Source organism: Geotrypetes seraphini, chromosome 3 (assembly GCF_902459505.1).
Source record: "Geotrypetes seraphini chromosome 3, aGeoSer1.1, whole genome shotgun sequence".
NCBI lineage: Eukaryota > Metazoa > Chordata > Amphibia > Gymnophiona > Dermophiidae > Geotrypetes > Geotrypetes seraphini.
The window spans coordinates 105,178,142-105,201,713 of NC_047086.1; the positions used below are offsets into that span (position 1 = coordinate 105,178,142).

Sequence of the window (23,572 nt, forward strand, 5' to 3'; positions counted from 1 at the left end):
TTGTGTGGCATTAGGCTATGTAGTGATCGAAAGAAAAAATCAGACCTTTGCACATTTTTGCACTATATGGTGGGTGTATGAGGAGATTCACATTTCCTGCACAGCTAAGTCCATGTGAAGTTACCTTGTGCTGTATTTGACATCTAGCAAGGTCTCTGTTTGAAAGGAAAGATCTAAACTTAAAAATGAAGTGGCCAGAAGTTATGATAAAAGCAGATAGTGTAGCTGGTTTTAAGAAAGATTTGGACAAATTCCTGGAGGAAAAGTCCATAATCTGTTATTAAGACATGGGGGAAGTGTCTGCTTGCCCTGGATCGGTAGCATGGAATGTTGCTACTCTTTGGGTTTTGACCAGGTATTAGTGTCCTGGATTGGCTACCATGAGAATGGGCTACTGGGCATGATGGACCATTGGTCTGACCCAGTTAGGCTATTCTTATGTTATGTTCTCATCTGTAGGGGCCCTTGTTTTCACTTCTTATTTTAATGTATTTTTTTTCTGGGAACTTATCAATGTTTTTTATAATGGGAACAAAAATGGAAGAGAATTAATGTGTGTGGAATGGGGGGTAACTAATTTCTTCAGCTAAATAATTCAATCCACTTCAAACAGACATAGGAGAACTTGTGCACCATTCACACACCCTCCAACCAAAAACGTCAAAAGAAAAAAACTGTTCGACAACCTCCTAGCCATTCGAGCTGCAACACTCGACCCCCAACTCTACAACCAATTGATATCAACCACAGACTGCAAAACCTTCAAAAAGAAATAAAAACCCTTCTATTCAAAAAACACATAAAACCGAACTAACACAATCAGAACTGTCCCAAGCATCACCTGCAACTACTCCATATGTACTTCTAATGTCATGACAATTTAGACATAATTTATGTTATGTTATGTTTGGAATAATGGTTACATATATGAGGTTCAATAAAAGAAAATTTTCACTGCCTGTTTCTATTCTGACCATTTATTCCATTTCATGGTTATTGCAAAAAAAAAAAAAATTTTTTACATGGGGGGGGGGGGGGGGGTCAAAAAATGATGGGCCCCGGGTGCCACATACCCTAGGTACGCCACTGAGTTAGAAATCATTTTTACTTTAAGTCCATCATTTCAAGTACTTAAATGATTTACCTCCAACACTACATATAATAATTGGGAATAAAAGCAGTCTACTAAGGATGCACTTACTATATACAAAATACTTATTAAACCGTGAAAGAAAGGAAAAGAAAGGAAAAGAGGGGGAGGGGAAAATAGATAATTTGTGCAAAGTATAGTAGATAGTATAAACAGAGACCAATTTGTGTATGGAGTGTGGTAGATATTTGCAAATCACACTACAATATTATCAGCGGATTGTGATGGAGATAGGTAGAATTTATAATATATTACAGTCATTTGAACCAGAGGTAGGAGTTGCTCATTCCCTCCCTGATACTCCTTCAGAGAATCTGGCAGCATTTTTTAGGGATAAGGTGGAACATATAAAGAATGAGATTAGCAATGAAGAGGTGGATAGTGGGGAAGTGTTGCCAGAACAAACTGAGGGGAGAAACACGAGTCACAGAGAATTTTGTTCTCCCCTTTTGGTGAGAGTTTTTAGATTTGTTTTAAGGGTAATGTTATGGATGTTTTGAATTATAGACCAATAGCTAGCTAATCTTTGTTTGGTGGTGAAAATTGTGGAGAGATTAATGTTGAAGCAGACAGGGGATTTTATTGAAAGAAAGGAGTTTTTAAACCCTAACCAATCAGGTTTTGGAATGGGCCTTAGCACCGAGACTCTATTATTTGTTGAGTGAAGTGTGGATGGATATAGACAAGGCTTTGTAAAGGAGGGGGTCATAGCACTATCAACATAGCATATCAATACCATCATCATAATTTATCAACCTCCAAAGTTACATGCACAACTCATAAGGCACGATTCTGCAAAAACTATGTGCCAGTTGCAGTGTGAGAATTTGAAAAGGTGGCATGGCTGGGGATGGATCGGGGGCATTCTTAAAAGTTAAGCGCATTGTTATAGAATATGTCTGATGTGCGCATAATTTAGGCATAGGCATTTAGCCCTGGTTTTAGCTAGCCTAAATGCTTGCCCTAAGTTATGTGTCATGTATCAGTGCTAAGCACGATTCTATAAAAGCTATGTGCACCTTATCGATCACACGTAGTGCCACAGGTTGGTGCTGATTTTTTAGGAATGATATATAAAATAAGGGCCACAGTGGGTACATACAGTAAATATTAGCACCTAGTTCATAGAATTGTCCTGAACATAGAATTGTCTCTTTTTAGAACTAACATCATAGGTGGTTTTTGGGTTTTTTAAAACTCTTTTTGAATAGTTTGTTTCAAGAACCTCATGATGCAATGATCTCTTCTGGCAGCTGCACCATACTGGAATCACTGAAGCCTTTCTGCTAGAATTTCTTGCCATACAGGATGACCTGCCCACTCATTCATTTGACCTTGATAACAGTGGGGGAAACAAGATGTACCAACCATAATTAGTTTGGCATGCAACCTACAACGACAAATGATTTTTGCATCAGAGGCAATGTAGAGTGAAAATGAAAATATTTTATTAATTGAAGGCATCCAAAAACCATTGGAAACAAAGTTCAGATCATGTTTATGTACATTCAGGCTTTTAAACTCCCAGACCGCCACTACGTCTAACTTTAAGCCCTATTTCCCACCAAAGATTTGCCCAAGTCCCAAACGCCCAAAACAAGACCTTTTAGTCATGGGAGGGGCCAGTCCTTCGCTTAAAACCTTAAGCGTCGGTTAGAGAATTGTGGAACTGCCCCCCGTGACCCCTAGCATGCAGTAGGGCAGCCCAATCCATTGTGCCCGAACCCACCACAACCTCCCCTGAAAGTTTGCCTGCAGGAGGGATGCCCAGTCCCGCCTGCCTAAACCCGCCGCAACCCCCTGAATGCATCACCGGCAGGAGGGATGTCCAGTCCCTCCTGCTGGACACCCCTGAAGCCCATGCAACCTTCGTTAGCAGGAGGGATGCCCAGTCCCTCCCGCCGAACCCCCCATAACTTTCACCAGCAGATGCCCAATCTTTTCTGTTGATACCCTCCATCCCCTCCGAAGGTTCGCTGGCCAGTCCCTCCTGCCAATACCTCCACCCCCCCAAATGTAGCCCACCTGGACTCTCCAAGCCCACCCCCACTAGACCCCTCTTTACCCCATCTGGATCCCCCTAACATTTTTTAGATGACTGGCCGGATAGGTCCTTCCTGCATCTGGCTGGTAGGCCTGCCTTCGCTGGAATGGTAGGCCTGCCCCTTCCCAGTGCATCTTGGGATACATTGGGGAGGGGCCTAAGGCCCTGATTCACCCAGGTGCTTAAGGCCCCTCCTGTAGGCCTTAGGCACCTAGGCCAATCAGAATCTTAGGCCCATCTCCTAGTGCATTCTGGGATGCACTGGGAGTGGCCTAAGATTCTGATTGGCCATATCCCTTAGGCCATTCCGGGGGGTCATGGCGGGTTTGGGCAGGAGGGACTGGGTATCCCTCCTGCCGGTGATGCTTGCGGGGGGGTCGCAGCTGGTTCGGGCAGTAGGAATTGAGCATTCCTCCTACTGCAGTGCTTGTGGGAGGGGGGAGGAGGGATCATGGCAGGTTCCGGCAGGAGGGACTGGGCATCGCTCCTGCAGTGATCATTATAGGGGTTGGGGAACAGGTGCCTGGGCTGCTGAGCTGATTGCGGCAGCTGCGATCAGTTCAGTGGCCCGATCCAGAATTTATACCTATTTTTATTTGGTCTGAGTCAAAATGTATAAGTTTCATCCAGGCATCCTCTTAAACTTTTGATTATCACTCCTGGATGACTAAGTCTAGGTCGGCCCACATCCCGCCTACCTCCCACCCTAACCACTCCTCGAAAAACGCCCCTTTTCACTCGGCGCATAGTGGCAGTGAAAAGGCCTAAGGTGCTTTTAGATACGTCTAAAACCCATTTCGATTATTGGCACTTGGATGACCTGTCGTTTTGATCGTCCAAGTGCCAATTTAGGTGGGTTTTTAAATGTATTTTCTTTTTGATTATGAGTCCCATAATCTATAGTCCTCTTTTATAAACCAGCTGTATGATATTATAAGGGGCCTACAGTTCATGTAAAATCTTAGCCTCCAACCTGCATGTAGACTGTCCACTACATAGTTTGGAAATCTATGGGCTCTGGATCTACCCAAAACTCCATTCAAAGCTTTGACTAGGTTGCTTAAATATTGTAGTCATGGCGGTGAGCCCTCATGTTTGAGACAAGAAGACATAGTAAAACTTTTTTGTTGATAGAAAAACATTTTCCTGTAAGATCTACCCTAATACCTTCTTGTTGGGGAGAGTGGTTTGGAGATTGCATCTGAAAGGGCATCAAGTATATTTATTACTTTCCATTTACTGAAAATACCTTAAGCAAAGAGACCAGCTTTGCCTACATACAATAATTAATTAAAAAAATCAACATTGTAATAATGATACAACAATAAAAATAGTACTACTTTATTATAGTTCTTACCAACAACTTATCCATAACCATCCATAACTCTTTAAATAATATAAAATTCATTTAATAAAATTAAGACATGTATATAAACCTACCATCGAACTGTACAATAATAAAACAGACTTCTCAATTAAGATAAAAATCTTCCTATTATTAAGAATATGGGCACACAGAACATGAAGGGGATCCAAGATGGTGGCAGCTTAATGGAACACTCCCGAACTAGGTCCGAGCTTTACGAATTTGGAGCAGAGAAAAGGGGAATGTGCGGTCAGAACCCTTGGCGACAAGCACTTCCCTACTTGCTCAGTGCTCTATCCGGAATTTTGTTTATACTTTGTCCCCACTGGTTCCCAGAGTTCAGTATGCTGTCTCATCGGCAGGAGGAGCCGCCAAAGAGCTCGCCTTTGAAACATCTCTCTCTCTTCTCCGGGTTCTGTTCCTCCGTCGCCTCCAGCTCCAGTCACGACATTGCTTGGAGTCCCAGATGAGGAGCACTTGATCTGGGAAACCCCAATCCAAGGGGCAACTGCTGCGAGATCTGAAGAGGAACATGAAGAACTGGGAGGGGTAATGCAAAATACTCCCCAGCTAGTGAAACCTGCGGCAATCACTATGGAGAGCATTTATTTACCGAAGAGGATATGCACAGCATATCGGAACCCATCAGGCTATATGCTGGAAACGAAGATGGGAAACTGACAGGGTTGACAGTCAGTCTAGAAGAGGTATGCAGGCAGATAGAAAGGCTTAAGAGTGATAAATCCCTGGGACCGGATGACATCCATCCGAGGGTCATCAAGGAACTGAAAGGGACTATAGTGGAACTGCTTCAACTAGTAGTCAATCTGTCGATCAAATCGGGAAAGATTCCGAAGGACTGGAAGGTGGCAAATGTTACGCCGTTCTTCAAAAAAGGTTTGAGGGGGGACCTGGGAAACTACAGATTGGTGAGTCTGACCTCGGTACTGGGAAAGATGGTAGAGGTGCTGATAAAGGACCGCATCATTGATCACCTTGACAGACACGGGCTGATGAGGACCAGCCAGCACGGATTCAGCAAAGGCAGATCTTGTTTGACAAACTTGCTACACTTCTTCGAGGGAAGATAAACAGGCAGATAGACAAGGGCAACCCAGTCGACATTGTATATCTGGATTTTCAGAAGGCGTTCGACAAGGTTCCGCATGAACGACTACTTCGGAAAATTGTGAGTCATGGAATCGAGGGTGAAATACTCACGTGGATTAAAAACTGGCTGGAGCATAGGAATGGACAATACTCAGACTGGAAGAGCGTCGCCAGTGAGGTGCTGCAGGGCTCAGTGCTTGGACCCTTGCTGTTCAACATCTTTATAAACGATCTGGACATTGGTACGAGTGAGGTGATTAAATTTGCGGACGATACGAAGTTATTCAGAGTAGTGAAGACACAAGGGGATTGCGAAGATCTGCAACGTGACATAATCAGGCTCGAGGAATGGGCATCGACATGGCAGATGAGATTCAACGTGATAAGTGTAAAGTGATGCTTGTCAGTAACAAAAATCTCATGTACGAATACAGGATGTCCGGGGCGGACTTGGAGAGACCTCCCAGGAAAGAGACTTGGGAGTTCTGATCGACAAGTTGATGAAGCCGTCCGCGCAATGCATGGCGGCGGCAAAAAGGGCAAACAGAATGCTAGGATAAAGAAGGGGGATCACAAACAGATTGGAGAAGGTTATCATGCTGCTGTACCGGGCCATGGTGCGCCCTGACCTGGAGTACTGTGTCCAGCACTGGTAACCGTATATGAAGGACACAGTACTACTCGAAAGGGTCCAGAGAAGAGTGACTAAAATGGTTAAGGGGCTGGAGGAGTTGCCATATAGCGAGAGATTAGAGAAACTGGGCCTCTTCTCTCTTGAAAAGAGGAGATTGAGAGGGGACATGATCGAAACATTCAAGATACTGAAGGTAATAGACTTAGTAGATAAAGACAGGTTGTTCACTCTCTCCAAGGTAGGGAGAACGAGAGGGCACTAATCTAATTTAATCTAATCTAAACTTTAGGTTTGTATACCGCATCATCTCTACATTCGTAAAGCTCGACACGGTTAACAAGAGTTAGGGTAAGCACTCTCTAAAATTGAAAGGGGATATAGTCCATACAAACATAAAGAAGTTCTTCTTCACCCAGAGAGTGGTAGAAAACTGGAACGCTCTCCCGGAGTCTGTCGTAGGGTAAAACACCCTCCAGGGATTCATGACAAAGTTGGACAAGTTCCTGCTCAACTGGAAAGTACGCAGGTGAGGCTGAACTCATTTAGAGCACTGGTCTTTGACCTAGGGGCCGCCGCGTGAGCGGACTGCTGGACACGATGGACCACTGGTCTGACCCAGCAGCGGCAATTCTTATGTTCTTAGATTCAAGATCTTCAAGTGAAATTTTATTGCTTGTGAGTACAGTTGAGAACCTGGGGAGGAAACTGGATGGGACAAAAGTAGAATTTTCTTCTGAATTAAAAAAAAGTCTCAGACAAGACAGAAAACTTGAGGAGTTAACGTCCAGTATGGTAAAGGAAAGGATTGTTATTAAAAGGAAGATTGAACAGATTGAATATAAGAATTCTAAATTTTCCCAAATCCCTGGTGATGACTTCCATTGATTTACTTAAAAAATATTTGATTGATGTGTTAGGATTTTCTTCTGATAATATCCTGCCGGTAAACCGTATTTACTATTTACCTGTTAAAAAAGTAATGGAACCTGAACCAGGGATTTTACAAACAAATATTGTTGATCCTTTAAATGTAACAGACATATTGGACTCAACTATTACTGAAAATACAGAAAGAGCGACCTTATTAATGTCTTTCGTCTTTGAACAGGATGTTAACTCTATTTTTAGAATGTTCTTTAGAAAATCCCAGTTACCATTTTATGGGGAAAAAAGTTTGGATATTTCCGGATGTTACATGACAAACTCAAGAACGAAGGAAGTTATTTCTTGCCATGAGACCTGAGGTGGTTTCTTTGGGTGCTTCATTTTTGCTCTCATATCCTTATAAATGCATGATAAGATATGGGGGGGGGGAGGGGTAAAATATATATTTTTCTCCCCGAATCAACTAAGGGCATTCATTGACATGAAGAAATTGGTTACTGGAAATGTTTAGTGTTATTGAATAGTTAAAAAAGAATGGGGATAACTGTTAAGCCATTCCTTAATAATTGTTTCTATGATGTAATAATCTCCTCTTTAGTTTCACTTGGATTCTCTGATTTACACTTTGATTGAGGTCTACGGAAGTTTGTATTTTTTCTTTTTTTTTTTACTAAATTCTTTATTGCCTACAAACATTTAGGAAAGCAAGAGGCAAAAGAAGACTATCTGGACAGGTCTAAAGCTGTCAAGAAGGCAGTCAGAGAGGCCAAGCTCCGAATAGAGGAGAATCTAGCGCGGAACATTAAGAAAGGGGATAAATCCTTCTTTAGGTATATTAGTGACAGGAAAAGAAACAAAGATGGGATAGAACGACTCAGGAAATCGGACGGGAATTATGCAGAATCGGATTCCACTAAGGCCGAACTACTAAATGAATACTTCTGCTCGGTCTTCACCTGTGAGGCGCAGGGATCCGGTCCACATTTACAGACAAGGGAAAGCCAGAAAGACCCGCTTCAAGACTTCAAGTTTACGCCCAGTAGCGTCTACTGCAAACTTTCAAGACTCAAAGTAAACAAAGCCATGGGACCAGACAACCTACACCCCAGGGTGCTCAGAGAGTTGAGTGAAGTCCTGGCGGAACCATTATCTGTGCTCTTCAATCTCTCCCTAAGCACGGGAAGAGTCCCCCTGGACTGGAAAACAGCTAACGTTATTCCACTCCACAAAAAGGGCTGCAGGACAGAGACGGCGAATTACAGACCGGTGAGTCTCACATCCATAGTATGCAAACTCATGGAAACACTGATCAAACAGAAACTTGACACAATCCTGGATGAAGAAGATCTACGTGATCCCCATCAACATGGATTTACCAAGGGCAGGTCCTGCCAATCAAATCTGATTAGCTTCTTCGACTGGGTAACAAAACAACTAGATGCCGGGGAGTCCCTGGATGTAGTGTATTTGGACTTCAGCAAAGCCTTTGATAGCGTCCCACACCGCAGATTATTGAACAAGCTGAAATCGCTCCGATTAGGGGAAACACTAGCTGCATGGGTTAAGGATTGGCTGAGCGGTAGATTTCAGAGGGTGATGGTAAATGGTACCCCATCCAAAACATCAGATGTGACCAGTGGAGTGCCACAGGGCTCGGTCTTGGGTCCAATCCTATTCAACATATTCATAAGTGATATGACCCAAGGGCTCAGGGGAAAAATATCATTGTTCGCCGACACCGCCAAACTGTGCAACATAGTAGGTAAAAGCACTATGCCTGACAGTATGACACAGGACCTACTACTATTGGAACAATGGTCATCGACTTGGCAGCTCAATTTCAATGCTACAAAATGTAAAGTGATGCACCTGGGTAAAAGAAATCTATGCAGAACTTACACGTTAAATGGTGAGACCTTAGCTAGGACCACGGAAGAACGGGATTTAGGAGTAATCATTAGTGATGACATGAAAACAGCCAATCAAGTGGAAAAGGCTTTCTCCAAGGCAAGGCAAATGATGGGTTGCATCTGTAGAGGTTTTATCAGCAGGATGCCAGAAGTCATAATGCCACTATACAGATCTATGGTGAGACCTCATTTGGAATATTGTGTTCAATTCTGAAGACCACATTACCGGAAAGATGTGCTGAGAATAGAGTCAGTTCAGCGGATGGCCACCAGGATGGTCTCGGGGCTCAAGGATCTCCCGTATGAAGTAAGGCTGAATAAATTGCAGCTGTATTCACTTGAGGAACGAAGAGAGAGAGGGGACATGATTGAGACATTTAAATATATCACGGGCCGTATCGAGGTGGAAGAGGATATCTTCCGTCTTATAGGACCTTCGTCCACCAGAGGGCATCCGCTGAAAATTAGGGGAGGAAAATTTCATGGTGACTTCAGAAAGTATTTCTTCACCGAGAGGGTGGTCGATCATTGGAACGAACTCCCACTGCAGGTGATTGAGGCCAACAGCGTGGCAGATTTTAAAAATAAATGGGATATTCACGTGGGATCTGTAATAATGTAAAGGCAGGGGGTGGTGAACAAATTCAAGGCGAAGGGTCACTAGAGTGGGCAGACTGATGGGCTTTGGCCCTTTTCTGCCGTCATTTTTCTATGTTTCTGCATTTTACTGATTCTTTCTGCATTTCTCAAACAAGTATGTACTTGCATATCATTTCTAAATACTAATAAATAAATAAATAAATATATATATATATATATAAAGAATCTGGACACACAAATGGGTCTAAATTAGCTTATGAATCATCTATAATCTTTCACACCTTCTAGGCAGCTTTACCCACCAATAACAGACCACATATGGTAAATCAACAGGTATGTGGGGTGGGGGTGAAGTTACTCAGCAGTGAGGGGTGGGGAGGCGGACGGTGATACCGGTCACCAACCTCCCCAGCATGCCACTGGATCTCCCCACAGATTTTTAAATAATATTCAGGTCTGAAGACAATGAGGGGCATCTTTTTTTCCTGTTCATACATTACAGCTGATTTTAAGTTGTTTTTTTTTTTTTTTTTTTTTTTCAGTTCATGCTGAATGGTCAACTTCTTCAGCATCAGTTTCTTCACAGAAAGGGTTGTAGATTACTGGAACAAGCTTCCAGAGCAGGTGATCAAGGCCACCAGCGTGCTTGACTTTAAGAATAAATGGGATGCCCTAGTGGGATCCTTACGAGGGTCGAGTTTAGGAAATAGGTCATTAGTACTCAGACTTAATGGGGTGGGTCAGTAGAGTGGGCAGACTTGATGGGCTATAGCCCTTTTCTGCCGTCATCTTTCTATGTTTCTATTTAGGGCTCAATTCCATACAGGTTGCCTATAAAAATCAGCATCAACTAGTGCGGTGCTAAGCACAATTCTATAAAAGTTAGGCACACTGTAAAGCATCTTGCTTAGCGTAGGAGGAGCATAAATATTATTGAACACATTGATGATATAACAGGAAGAGAAATAATGTAGATCAGGGGTGTCCAACTGCGGCCCGAGGGCCGCAAGCGGCCCCGTGAATTATTTTGTGCGGCCCCAGTCGAGGGCAATACAGTGTTTTCCTCTGCTGCCCTGGGTGTTTACTGTCTTGCCGGCTCCCTCCTCTGTCTTACTGCAGCGTTTACGCATTTGTGCGGCCCCAGAAACATTTTTTTTGGCCAATGCAGCCCAGGGAATCCAAAAGGTTGGACACCCCTGATGTAGATGGTTGTCTGAAAGTCCTTTAAATGTCCTTCTACCATGCTTTCCTATGAAGTTCCTGTGCTGACATTCTTTAACGAACAGATGGTACAGCCTGTTTGTTTGTTCTTTGATACATACCACTGCCACTATTGAAGTGTTGTTTTTTGTTTTTTTTTCAATATTAAATGCAGTACTTTATCTATCAAAACAAAGCTTGCTAGAACAGCACAATAAGGATGATAAATAATAGTTCTAGAATACAGTATTCTACTTTGCGGCTGGGTAGTGTGAACTGCAAATAAATAACTTATAATTTTAAATTTAGTGAGAAGATCTCAGTGTGGATTGTAAGTCAAATAAACGCAAAATGTTCAATCCTACAACCCGTGCGTGGGTAGCCATGCAACGCACCACACCATCATCGAGTCTTCATATGTGCTGTGTGAATCAAATAAATAGTGCAAACACACTAGTGATAAATTGTTATATATAAAAAATTATTGCAGTAAAACACTAACACAGTCAGCAAAGTACAATGACTGCATTCTTTCCAACATTTATCTCATAAGGAAGGCCAGCAGAAGTGGGAACTCCCAAAGACGCTTTCAACAGCAGAATCCAGTTCACAGGAATTGTGCTCAAGGAATCATTATAAGTTCAACTGAACATCAGTTTCAGAAATAGTCCTTTTTCAGGAACCTCTGATGAATAAACTTCATAGTGAGAACAAAAGCATATAGCTGTGGTGAATCCAGTGAACGCATATAGCTATGGTGTAAGGTTTCACAGGTGGTGGCAGTGTCCCAAGCTACCAAGCGTTTTGTGGGGTGGGCTCATCCAGCAATGAGCCGTAAGATGATGTGAGCTCAGGGGAGCGAGCATCAGGGAATGGTAATGATAAGGGGGGAATTGGGGAATTAAAGGTTAAAAGATTGTTTTATAGTAGCTCGGATGGTTATGTGGTTTTGTTTAATTGTTATGTTGTTAATTCCAATAAACAGGGCTGTGCCTATATTTTCCACTAATTCTGTATCCAGTATTTTGTGAATGTGGGAAGGGAAGAATGGGTGGGGAAGGAGGGTTGGATGTGGACGGGCGAATGGGTCCTTCCAGCTACACATGCTCATCTCGATGGTCAAAATTTAATACTAGGCTGGAGGACCTGCTAGTCACCTGTTGGGACTAGGCAGGTAGAATAGGGAATAAAGGAGAGGAAGGGGAAGGGGGTCTCTTCCTGCCTTGACCAATCAAAACTCTTGGTTGGTTAAGGCCTGAAGGCTCGAGTGTGTGTCGAGTGTGTGTGTGTGTGTGTGTGTGGGGGTATATGTTAGCTAGGACCTTCAGGGGGGTCAGGTGTTCCTGACTTCCGTAAGGTGGCTTTCCCTCCCATAGGTGGTTAGGTTGGCACTTAGGCTTAGGGATGTCACAGTGGGGGTGTCCTGAGCTACCAAGCGTTTTGGGGGTGGGCTCATCCGGTAATGAGCCGTAAGAGGACATGAGCTCAGGAGAGTGAGCATCAGGTAATGGTAATGTTAAGGGGGATGGAGGTCATGCCACCTCCAGGCCCTAGCTGAGGATGGCGTGGAATTGGGGAATTAAAGGTTAAAAGACTGTTTTATGGTAGCTTGGATGGTTATGTGGTTTTGTTTAATTAAGTTGTTAATTCAAAAAAACAGGGCTGCGGCCTATATTTTCCACTAATTCTGTGTCCAGTATTTTGTGAAGGTGGGAAGGAGGAATGGGTGGGGAAGGGGGCTGGATGTGGACGGGCGAATGGGTCCTTTCAGCTCCAGATGTTAAAATTCAACAGATAAAATGATCCTAGGAAATAAGTACATCAAAGCAGTAATTCCTTATTCATAGAAGGCTTTTACAAGGCTTTTAGAAGGTGAGTTTTCATTAGTTTATAGCTCACTTCACAGCTCCCAGAAGAATTATGGCTAATATCCTTCAGATGCCTGCTGTTTTTATTTATTTTGTGTCATTTCTATTATTGTAGGTTCCTGAACTTGGATTAGTGAATCTATTCTGCAGTTATAGATCACAGTGATTATGTTAAACAAGAAAAGAAAATAACAATCATTTGGTTTTTAATTCCTGTTGCTTAAAGCTTTAATTTCTACAGAAATTGATAGGTAGACTATACAGAGATCAAGAAAATTAAGTTGTTATTTTTTTATAGTAACCTGTATTTTAACTGTTGTGATGATTTGGCCCTCTTTTACTAAGCCGTAATAGAGGTTTCTACCTTGGCCTGGAACGCTAAATGCTCTTGACACTGCTCTGATGCTCATAGGAATTCTTTGAATGTCAGAGCAGTGTCGGAGCATTGCTCAGGCCGCAGTAGAAACCTCTACCACGGCTTAATAAAAAAAAAAAAAAAAAAGGGGGGAGGAGGGGGGGTTATATTTATGTAGGCTTATTTTGATAGGTTTTATTCAACAAGTGTCTATGAATTATTTCTTGTATTATAACTCATTTTGAGCAATCAGGAAAAATGGCCAAGACATATAAATAGATATACCTGAAGATATGGTAAACTGAAATGTTCTGAATTACCGTAGGAAGTGGCATATGGTGGAACCGTACTGTGGCTGAGTTTGCATTTTGCTTCTCAACTTATTTATGCGTAAAGAGTGCCTCTCTTTGCTTTTCAACCTGTTGTTTGTACTGTATTTTCCTACTCTCTGCTATTTTATTTAAATAACCTTAAATCTTGGATCCTGAACATTTGCCAGTTTCCATCTTTAATCATTTATTTTCAGGACAGCATGGCCTCTGGTTCTGCCAGCATACCTAGTGCTTTCAGATGTGCCCTCCAGTGGCTCAGAGAGCAAAGCACTAACATGTCCATTAGTGCAGTGCTTCTCAACTCTCCCTAGCAGCCCCATCTTGCCAGTCATGTATTCAGGATCATCACAATATATATGAGACAGATTTGCATAAAATATGACTGCTACATGCAAATTTATCTCATGCATATTTATTGTGTTAAGCCTGAAAATTCGACTGCGTAGGTATGCCTTCAGGAGACAGCAAAGAAGTATTGCTCTAAACAGGTTCCCAATTCAATATTAGATGGTGACTAGACTTGACAAAACTGTGTCACTTCCATTTATTAACTCTTTACTTTCTTTTTAAATTTAGAAACGTAGTTCGGTATACTTTCCCCGACTCTAACCAAAGTGAATGAACAACCGTCTACGACATTTGTTGAATGTGTGCAAACCCTGTCCACTTTTATAATAAACATTCTTATTTCATTTTAATTATTCCATCATTCATTGATTGGTCCTGCTTTTTATAAACTAGACAAATCATCCTGTAGCCAGTCTGTAATCATGGATGCCATTTCCTTGCTGGAGTCTAGGACAAAGGCGTGCTGGATTCCTTTCTCACATAGCCTGATGTCTCCGTCTGGAAATGTGTTCTTCATCTCTTCGTAATATTGCACAGGACACCAGTTGTCTATAGCACCATAGTAAAAAATGAGCTAAAAAATATTAAATGTAATGTATTAATCTGGGAACTTATTTGGCAGACATGATGTTAATTAGTTAACTATAAATTGTGAAATGGTTTTGTACTTGCAGCAGTATTGGAAGCCAGGTTGTCACTGATTGTTTACTTACAAAACATATAGACTGCTTTTCCCATTAAAGCTGCAAAGTGGTTCATAACATATTTAACAATGAATATACAGAATATGGTGGATATTTGACATGGGCTCCTTATTTCCTAGCAGGTGGCAAATGCATACAGTATGTGAAATCATGGAGACTGCAACTTCAAAAGGATACAAAGCAGGTCAAGTTGATTCAGAGGGTAGCTATTAAAATGGTTAATGGAAATCATCAAGCATATGGGGACAGTTTTAAAGATCCAAACACAAACCCTCTGGAGCATATGGACAATATAATAAAAATATTTAAAAACATCTAAGGTATAAATTCTCAGGAGGGGGACCTCTCTCTCAAAATTTAAATCAAACTTGAAAACATTTCTGTTCAAGGAAATCCCCCCTTTTATTGTCTTTCTTTCCTATTGAATATTATATTTCTTCCCCCGCCTCTCCTTGTCCATGTTTGTCTGTCCTTGTCATTGTGATATCCCAAGTAATTTTATATTTTAGCTTTTTAATTATGTACACTGCTTAGACAATATACTTCGGAAGGGGGGCTCACAGATTGAGGGTTAGAGAGGGATAGACTCGGGAGTAATCTAACAAACTATTTCTTTACAGAAAAACTGATGGATGCATGGAGCAAGCTCAAAGTAGATAGGGCAGATACAAAGATTATATCAGAATTCAAGTAAGTGTGGGACCAGCACAAGGAAACTCTGCCATTACGTTTTATGGTTCTCTCTTTCCATTTGATTGAGATAGAAAGAGTGACTGTTGGACATTTCAAGGGACAGAAAGGGACTGCTGGTAAAGAAGGAGGAGGTACAAAGTATGACTTCAGGAGATGGAGGGAACTGAGTGAGAAAGTAATTACTGGGAATAAGCAGGAGCTGGGCAAGATTGACAACTAAGGATAAGGAATGACTGAAAAATTGAGAGGCGGGAGGAGGAGACAATTTGCATTAATGTCCCATTGTAATAGGGTTGTGGTCCTCAAATTTAGCTCAAAAAAATAACTTATGGAATAATTTTCCTGTTTTAAAAGATGGCTCACCTTTTTCCTGGAGGAATTTTCAAATCCCTGATCATACTTGATATACATCAAAATAAAAATGAGACGCACAAGAGCACAAATACCTATAAGGCAAAAATTTAATGTACACTATGAACCGAAAAAAACCCACACCAAAATGTTTTTTATTGTATCTTCTATAGAAATTGGCTGATCTTTATGAAATTTAGAGCGTTGTATCCTGAATGAAGTTGATATAAAATGTAAATATTTCCCACCGCACTACACCATCACCTTGTGAAAATGAATTGTTAACTGAATAAAAGCAGATCAAAAAATGTTATGGAGTATCTTGTAGAAAAATGTAACGTCAAAAAGTAATGTTTCAATTAAGCAGATGTTCAAAGTGTGCTCCTTTTGCACGAAAGCACACCCTCAGCCTTGGCCGCCACTAATTTATGGACTTGTCAACAACACTCTGCTTCAGCTCAGCCTAGAGATGATGCACTGCTTAAGGCAGGGGTGTCGAACTCAATCAGAGAAGGGGCCAAAATCTAAAATCCAGCCTAAATCGCGGGCCGAATGGTTTACTGAACAGTCATAAACTGACAATGTTAACCAGAAATGTGAATTTAAAATGAGTGGAACAATCTTTTCCTTAACAGTGCTGTTAACCAACTCACATGCTATCAAGCAAAACAGTAATATTGGTATCAAGCAAAACAGTAATATTGGAATGTACCTAAAATGCTCATTGTTTTGTTTTCTGGCTAGATGTCTGACACCGTTTTCCCCGTATCAATGAGTCAATGTTCGGTTTTATTTCTTGGGCTGTAGCAACCCACAAAACAGCATGGAGGTTGTCATCGGTAATGCGTGATCTGTGCTTGTTTTTGTTCAGATTCATTATTGAAAACATCTGTTCACAAAGATAGGTGCTCCCGAACATGGATAGAATACGGGCAGCATGAAGTCGGAGCTCTGGCATTGAGTCAGGGGGCAGTAGAGGGTAGAAGTCCTCAATTTCAACATCCTGAAACCTTGATTTCAGGCCACTGTCAGACTGAAGCTCGATTATCTCTATCTGAAGGTGATGGGGCACATTGTTGACATCAACTGTAAAAGGATTGGCAAAGATGTCAAAGCCTGAGTGCTGTGTTCTAAAGTCAGAGAAGCGCCGCTTAAATTCACTTAGTAAAAGGCTAACTTTGGTAGCCAGCCGACTGCAAGGAAAAGTACCAGAAATAGTGGTTGAGATACTCAAACAAACGGGAAAGTGGGCAAGATTGTCCTGTTCCAGTTGGGACTTCCATAGTTGAAGTTTACGCTGGAATGCTGTGATCATGTCAGACATCTTCGTGATGACTTGTTTGCGTCTCTGCAGCTTCAGATTCAGTTGGGCGAGATGCTCGCATATGTCACACATCATAGCAAAATCACATAGCCAGGCGGGATCCGACAGTTCAGGCAAGGGCTTTCCTTTACTTTCCATGAAAAGAGCAATTTGTTCTCTGAGCTCAAAAAATCTTTTGAGGACTGCGCTCTTGCTCAGCCATCTTACTTCTGTGTGGTATGGCACGTCTCCATGCTCTGCACCCACCTCCTGTAAAAACTGCTGGAACTGGCGATGATTCAGGCCACGTGCCCTTATAAAGTTAATAGTTTTAATGACTGTGGTCATTATGTCATTCATGTCCAGAACTTTTCCACACATAGCCTCTTGGTGGATAATGCAATGATAAGTAATCAAGGGTGTGTGGCAGTGACTTTTTTGCATTCTTTCCTTCATTAGTCCAACCAAGCCTTTCTTTTCTCCGCACATTGAAGGTGCGCCATCGGTAGTTAGCCCCACCAACTTTTCCCAGGGTAATTTAAAATTATTTATAGATTTCTCCACAGCCTCAAATATATCTCTACCAGTCGTCATCCCATGCATGGCAGCTACATCCAAAAGTTCCTCAGTGACAGAGAGGTCAGTCTTCGTAGCACGTATAAAGATGGACAGCTGCGCTGTATCAGTGTTGTCTGTGCTTTCATCGATAGCAAGTGAAAAAGCGAGATAACTGCATGCCTGTTCGGCCAGCTGTGATGATAGATTTCCTGAGAGTTCTTGAACTCTGTCTGCAATGGTGTTTCTTGACAAACTGACAGTTTGAAAACTCTGTATCTGGTCTGGGCATACTTTCTCACACACTTTTAGCATGCATTGCTTCAAAAAGGCACCCTCTGAAAAACACCTTGAAGTACGGGCAATTTCTTCAGCCACTATAAAGCTTGCTTTCACTGCAGCATCATTTTTCGCTGTAGCCTTTGTAAACATTTGCTGCTGTGATTGTAGTTTGCCTTTTAGTTCTTTAACAATTTTATGCTTTTCTTCCAAAGTATATTTGCCATACTTAACATTATGTTTGGTGTCAAAATGACGACGTATATTGTACTCTTTCATCACCGACACTGTCTCATAACACAATATACACACTGGTTTGCCCTCACTAAGCACAAACATGTATTCATTTTCCCATTTGTCATTAAATTGTCTGCCTTCACCGTCAACTTTTCTTTTCCTGGACATTTTGGGATCAATATTGGCAGTAAAAGATGTAGTTTATTGGAAATCTGCATTAGAATGAAAAAGTCAGTCAATAAATGCCTCATTCCGTCGTTGGCTGCCTGCCGGACAGGCGGGTTTGGCTCCCGTCTGTCCGGCCAACTACAGAAAGGTACGGGGAAGGGGGGTGGGGGTGTCGTGGGGGTCGGCCAGGGGGGTCGCGGGTCGGCTGGGGGGGCGGTCGGAGGTTCTTGGGGGGGCGGTCGATGGGGGGAGATAGATAGCAAGTACGGCCGGCGAGATCACAAGCCTCCTATGTCACCGCGTGTCATTGTGATGGAACGCAGCGGCGTGCAGTGATGACAGCGCGGTGTGGGCCACATTGCAAGGCCTGGCGGGCCGGATTTGGCCCGCGGGCCTTGTGTTTGACACATGTGGCTTAAGGTCTTCAATGTCGGATATCGCTGTCTGGTAGATGCATTCCTGTATCAATCCCCAGATCTAGTAGTCAACTGGGTTTAGGTCTGGTGAATTTGCAGGCCAGTGGTCTGGACCAATGAAGTCAGGGGTCTCCCGATGTAGCAGACCTATGGTGTTCTTTGCCAGATGTGCTGGGGCATTGTCCTGCTGGAAGATAAAGTAGTCTCCCAACATGCGACGGATCACTGGCAACAACTTCTGTGTCAAGAGGACATCCCTGTAGTATGCGTTGTTGATCTTAACCCCAGGATCGATGAAGAACAGATCTGTGAATCCAACTTTTGAGATTGTGACCAAGACCATGACTTGAATGGCTGAAGGTCGGGCAGATCTGTAGTAGGCATTTGGTATTAACCTCACACTTCAGTGTTGTTAAAGGCATGTACAGGTGATCATTCCGTGTGAATCAATGGAACTACTGCAAATATCTTTTCATTTGAAAACCAAATGAAGCTGACATTGTGCTTTGGGCATTTGGTGAAAAGTTGCTTGCGTCGTTCCAGGCATGATTTTTGTCATGTACAGTAGAGAATGACATGGTGGCTGTTACCCATGGCTAGCTGCAGGTAGCCTCAGGTAACCTGCCGAAACGGGGAGAGAAAAATAGTGATCACTGGGGGAATGGAGACAAGGCTATTCACCGCCCCATGGAGCAGTGAATGGTCTTGTCTCCATCGTGAAGTAAGGGAATGCGTGTGGTTACCGATCGTGCGGTTCAGTAGCCCCCCCCCTGCCTGATCGCCGCCATCTCCCTCCCTCTCACCTTATGTGGTGAATTTCATTTTATTTCTCCAAGTGGCACATTTTCAACAAGTCACGTGCGCGACTGCTTGAGTTGAATCTTCTCCTCTGAAGCAACTTCCTGTTTCTGGTTGCATCAGAGGAGAAGATTCAACACAAGCAGCTGCACGCGACTTGTTGAACGCATGCTGCTGGGAGAAGAAAAATGAAATTTGCCATATAAGGTGAGGGGAAAGGAGGGAGGGAGATAGTGAGATGGTGGCAATCAGGCGAGAGGGGGCTGCTGGACCATGTGATCCGTGACCGCGCGTGTTCCTTCACAGTAGGAAGGAGGAAGTGAAAGGGAAAGAGATGCTGGGCCAAGGGGACGAAGTAAGAGACAAATATTGAACCCACAGCAGGAAAGAGAAAATGGAGGACAGGTAGGTGAGCTAGATGCTGGAAGCAGGGGTGAAAGAGGGAAAGAAGCTAGATGGGGTTGGAGAGGAGAGAGACACATTGGTGTGGAAGAGGAAGAGGGCAAATCTGGACACAGGAAGGTAACAGAAACAGAGGGGAAATTATGTGCATGGGGGCATAGGGACAGAGACATAAAGGGGAGATACATGGGGATACATGGGGATAGTATAAGGACACATGTGGGGGGGCAATGCCAGACACAGGAGGAATATACAGATAAAGAGGGGAGATATTAGAAATGGGGAAAATAGGAACACAGAAGGGAGATGGTTTGTGCAGATGGAATCTGATGGTTTGCGGGGACGGGACGGGGATGAGATCACGGGGAAGGGGTAGAGCCAAATTTTTTCCCTTTGTCATTTTCTAGTGTAACGTTAACTCTTGGGCACGATGCTTTTTAAGACACTTTAATTTCAGATTGGCATTCATTCTCCTAATCACAGTTGTCTGCCTTATTCCTGTTCTCTTGGTATTTGATGAGTTGTTAGGTGTGTTTGTGGTGTGTCCTCCTGGCTCAGTACAAGATTGTGTACAATGTCAGTGTGCTCTTGTGTACGAATCGAGTGCAGTCATCTGCTGCCTGACGTACGATCCACAGTGCCCATTGCTTGGATCTTGCATAGTGGCACATCAAGGCCATTTTTGTTTCAACCCTTCTGTGGGAACTCTTTGAACAATCGTTGACTGCTGTAACCTTTTAGCAGTACCAAATTCTTTATCAGAATTTGGTCTTCTGAAGTGAAAACCATTTTGATACAGAGACTGTTTACAAACTGTCATTTGCTTCTGCGTGTATCCCATAACAACAATTCAATGTCACAAGCTAGTGTTGTGGTGCAGAGGGAACTATTTACAACATTTTACATCAACACAGTAATAATAAGCAGGGAGTTTTAACTAATATGGGCCATCCAAGTATTCATCTAGCAGCCGTTTAAAACCAAGTTTCCAAGTTTATTAAAATTTTTGATAAAATGCCAGTTATACATTCTAAGCCAGGGGTGTCCAATGTCGGTCCTTGAGGGCCGCAGTCCAGTCGGGTTTTCAGGATTTCCCCAATGAATATGCATGAGATCTATTTGCATGCACTGCTTTCAATGCATATTCATTGGGGAAATCCTGAAAACCCGACTGGACTGCGGCCCTCGAGGACCGACATTGGACACCCCTGTTCTAAGCGTTTAACAGCTAAAAAATTTAAATGGGGGACAATCAACAGATTTATTAATGACACGACAGTACATACATGGAAACAATGGGATGATAGGGAGAAATACAATTTTTTAAAGAAAAGAGAACAATATAAAGGTTTGGGTCTAGCAATCTATAATCTCATATTCAAGATAAGTGTTCTATAGCTTGATGTAATTTTCCTTTTCTCAGCATTGTTATGAGACTGAGGGCTCCTTTTACGAAGCCGCGTTAGTGGCTTTATCGCATGCAACTTTTTAGCGCACGCTAACCCCCGCGCTAGCCGAAAAACTAACGCCTGTTCAAGAGGAGGTGGTAGCAGCTAGCACGCCTGGCAAATTAGCGCTTGCTATTACGCACGTTAAACCGTTAACGTGACTTTGTAAAAAGGAGCCCTGAAAGTTTTGTGGTTGTTCCACCGCAGTCTTTTCTAAGCAGCAAGTTCATGGTGATATTTCACTTAAACAATTAAAAAAGCAAAACAAAAAAACAAACACAAATATTGATACACAATGTAGTTTATGTATTGAAAATTATAAAAATATTTTTTCACATTTTATATCTCAAGGTTTTGACCTGTGATAAGAACCTATACCCCCAACCAGTTGTCTTTTCAAAAACTCTGTTTTTTTGACACATAGGGGAATTTGAGGTCTTTTTCCTCGTTGTTTACAGATATCTTTCACTGTGTATATTTTGTATATATTTGAACATTTATCATTACCTTTTTCAAATTTTGCCTGATAGTAGAAGTATCTCGGTCAATTACTTTTACCATTTCTTGACTTCCCATATACATGGCGTTTGCTGCAAAATATACATAACATATATATTGATAAAATGCAATTAAGATCTTAATATTAGTACAATCAGCTTTTCTATAATATATCTAATTTATAGTATTCATGGTGCTATGCGGTTATAGGATACAGGATATATTTATATATTTTAGTGCCGGTGCGGGGCAGGGGGTGGAGAGTAGGTGTGTACTGTGCTAATTGATTAGTGTAGCTACATCACCTCGTGCATGTGGTTAACATGTGAGCCCTTAGGGCCTGATTTTATAATGTCTGCCTAAAGTTAGGCGCCATTATAGGCACTGATTCTATAAAATTTAGATGCCCATTATAGAATCATGCTTAATGTTGCTTAAGCATGTTTAGGTGGCTCTCAGCATCCTAACATTTAGGCATCTCCAATTTATGCCAGGATTTTCTTCGCCTAAAGTTTGGTGCTGATATTGGAGCCTAATAGCACCAGATTCACAAAGATGCACTTAACTTGAAAACACACCCACGATCCACCCCCTAACCACACCCATTTTTAGAATAGACGCTTTGTGCTAGGTATCTACTTCTTATAAATTCAAGTTTTTCGAGTTGGGCACCTTTCAATGAAAATCCAATTAAAGCTCATTGTGAGGTGATGAGTGCCAATATTGGCACTGATTAAGCCTATTAATCAATTAAGTTAGGTGCTGATATTGGCGCCTAACTTTAGGTGGCCTTTATAAAATCAGAGCCTTACCACGTACAAAATAGGTGGCGGTAGGGGTTCACATGCTAATGGCCACACACTAATGGGGAAATTAGCACATGGTCATTATTGGACAAAAAGAAAAATATGCCTTTTACCGGCAGCAATAAAAGTGGCCTCAGTGCATGGGAAAGATCCACATTGGGACTACTGCAGGCCACATGTTAATGCTGCTTAGTAAAAGTCCCCTATATTTTTGCACCAGGGGCTATGGAGGGTTAAATAATTGGCCCAGGGTCACAAGGAACTGGAGTGGGACTTGATCCCCATTTTCCAGGTTCTTAGCTCATTATATAACAAATCATTTATATACTGCATCTTCCTCACAGTTCTGTGTGGTTCACAATTCCAAGATACTGCACATTTGTAGCAAAATACAATTCAGCCTATTTAAGTACTTTTCCAAATAAGTAGGTCTTTAATGATTTCCTAAACTTAACTATGTGTCAGATGTTAGAATCAATGTGTCAAAATTATGATCCCAAAAGGTCACCTGATAAGCCATTATTCGATTCAGAAATCTTTTATATTGGCAACCCTTTACTGATAGAGATTCAAATAATCTAGGGCCTTATACAGAATGCAAAGTACCTGCAAACTTAAAATGATCAGGAAGATAAATCGAAACCACAACATTTATTATCTTATAACATGTGCAACCAAACTTAAAAATCTGCAGCCAGTGTAAAACACTGGTAGTATACCGAAATAAGATCAAATTTATTTAAGTTGAATATCAATCTGATGACTGTATTTGGATGATCTGCATCCTTTCAATGTTTTTTTTTACTTGTAGCTAAATATATCAGGTTACAATAGTCTAGAGTACATAAAACTAAGGATTGGACCAAAAATCTAAATGCATCGAAAGTGAAATAAGGTCTGTATTGGTCTGTTTTTGTCTATGTCTTATTTCAATCAGAATGTAATTGGTTTTCCCTATTTTTAAATTGTACATCACTTTGAATTATGATATTGCGATTTAATCAAATTTTTAATTAAACTTGAAACTTGTCTGATTGACCGAAGCTTCCATAACAAGAAACTGCATTTTTTAACTAAAAGAATTAATTTGAACATCTAAGGTAAGCTCTTGG

General features: G+C 41.9%; 2 protein-coding genes across 10 annotated transcripts in view; one reads left to right on the top strand and one right to left on the bottom strand.

Moving 5' to 3' along the window:
* The window catches only part of GDF7 (growth differentiation factor 7), a 201,138-nt gene that overhangs the window by 65,901 nt on the left and 111,665 nt on the right, over positions 1-23,572 (top strand). Inside the window, exon 4 of one of the 4 annotated variants that reach the window (XM_033936410.1) lies at positions 14,629-15,939. The exons of the other annotated variants lie outside the window; for them this stretch is intronic. The gene's annotated coding sequence lies outside the window, so the exon portion shown is untranslated. Of the gene's footprint in view, positions 1-14,628; positions 15,940-23,572 lie in introns of those variants that run through there. 4 annotated transcript variants of the gene reach the window in all.
* Positions 13,275-23,572, bottom strand: part of LDAH (lipid droplet associated hydrolase) — a 154,095-nt gene continuing 143,797 nt past the window's right edge. For 5 of the 6 annotated variants that reach the window (XM_033936414.1, XM_033936416.1, XM_033936412.1 and 2 more), the window contains 2 exons: positions 21,664-21,746; positions 13,275-14,376 (listed from right to left, as the gene is read on the bottom strand). In XM_033936414.1, the coding sequence (XP_033792305.1) occupies positions 14,185-14,376; positions 21,664-21,746 (275 nt within the window). In that variant the 3' untranslated portion in view covers positions 13,275-14,184. Of the gene's footprint in view, positions 14,377-15,562; positions 15,646-21,663; positions 21,747-23,572 lie in introns of all 6 variants that reach the window. The other variant, XM_033936417.1, reaches the window with a different exon arrangement.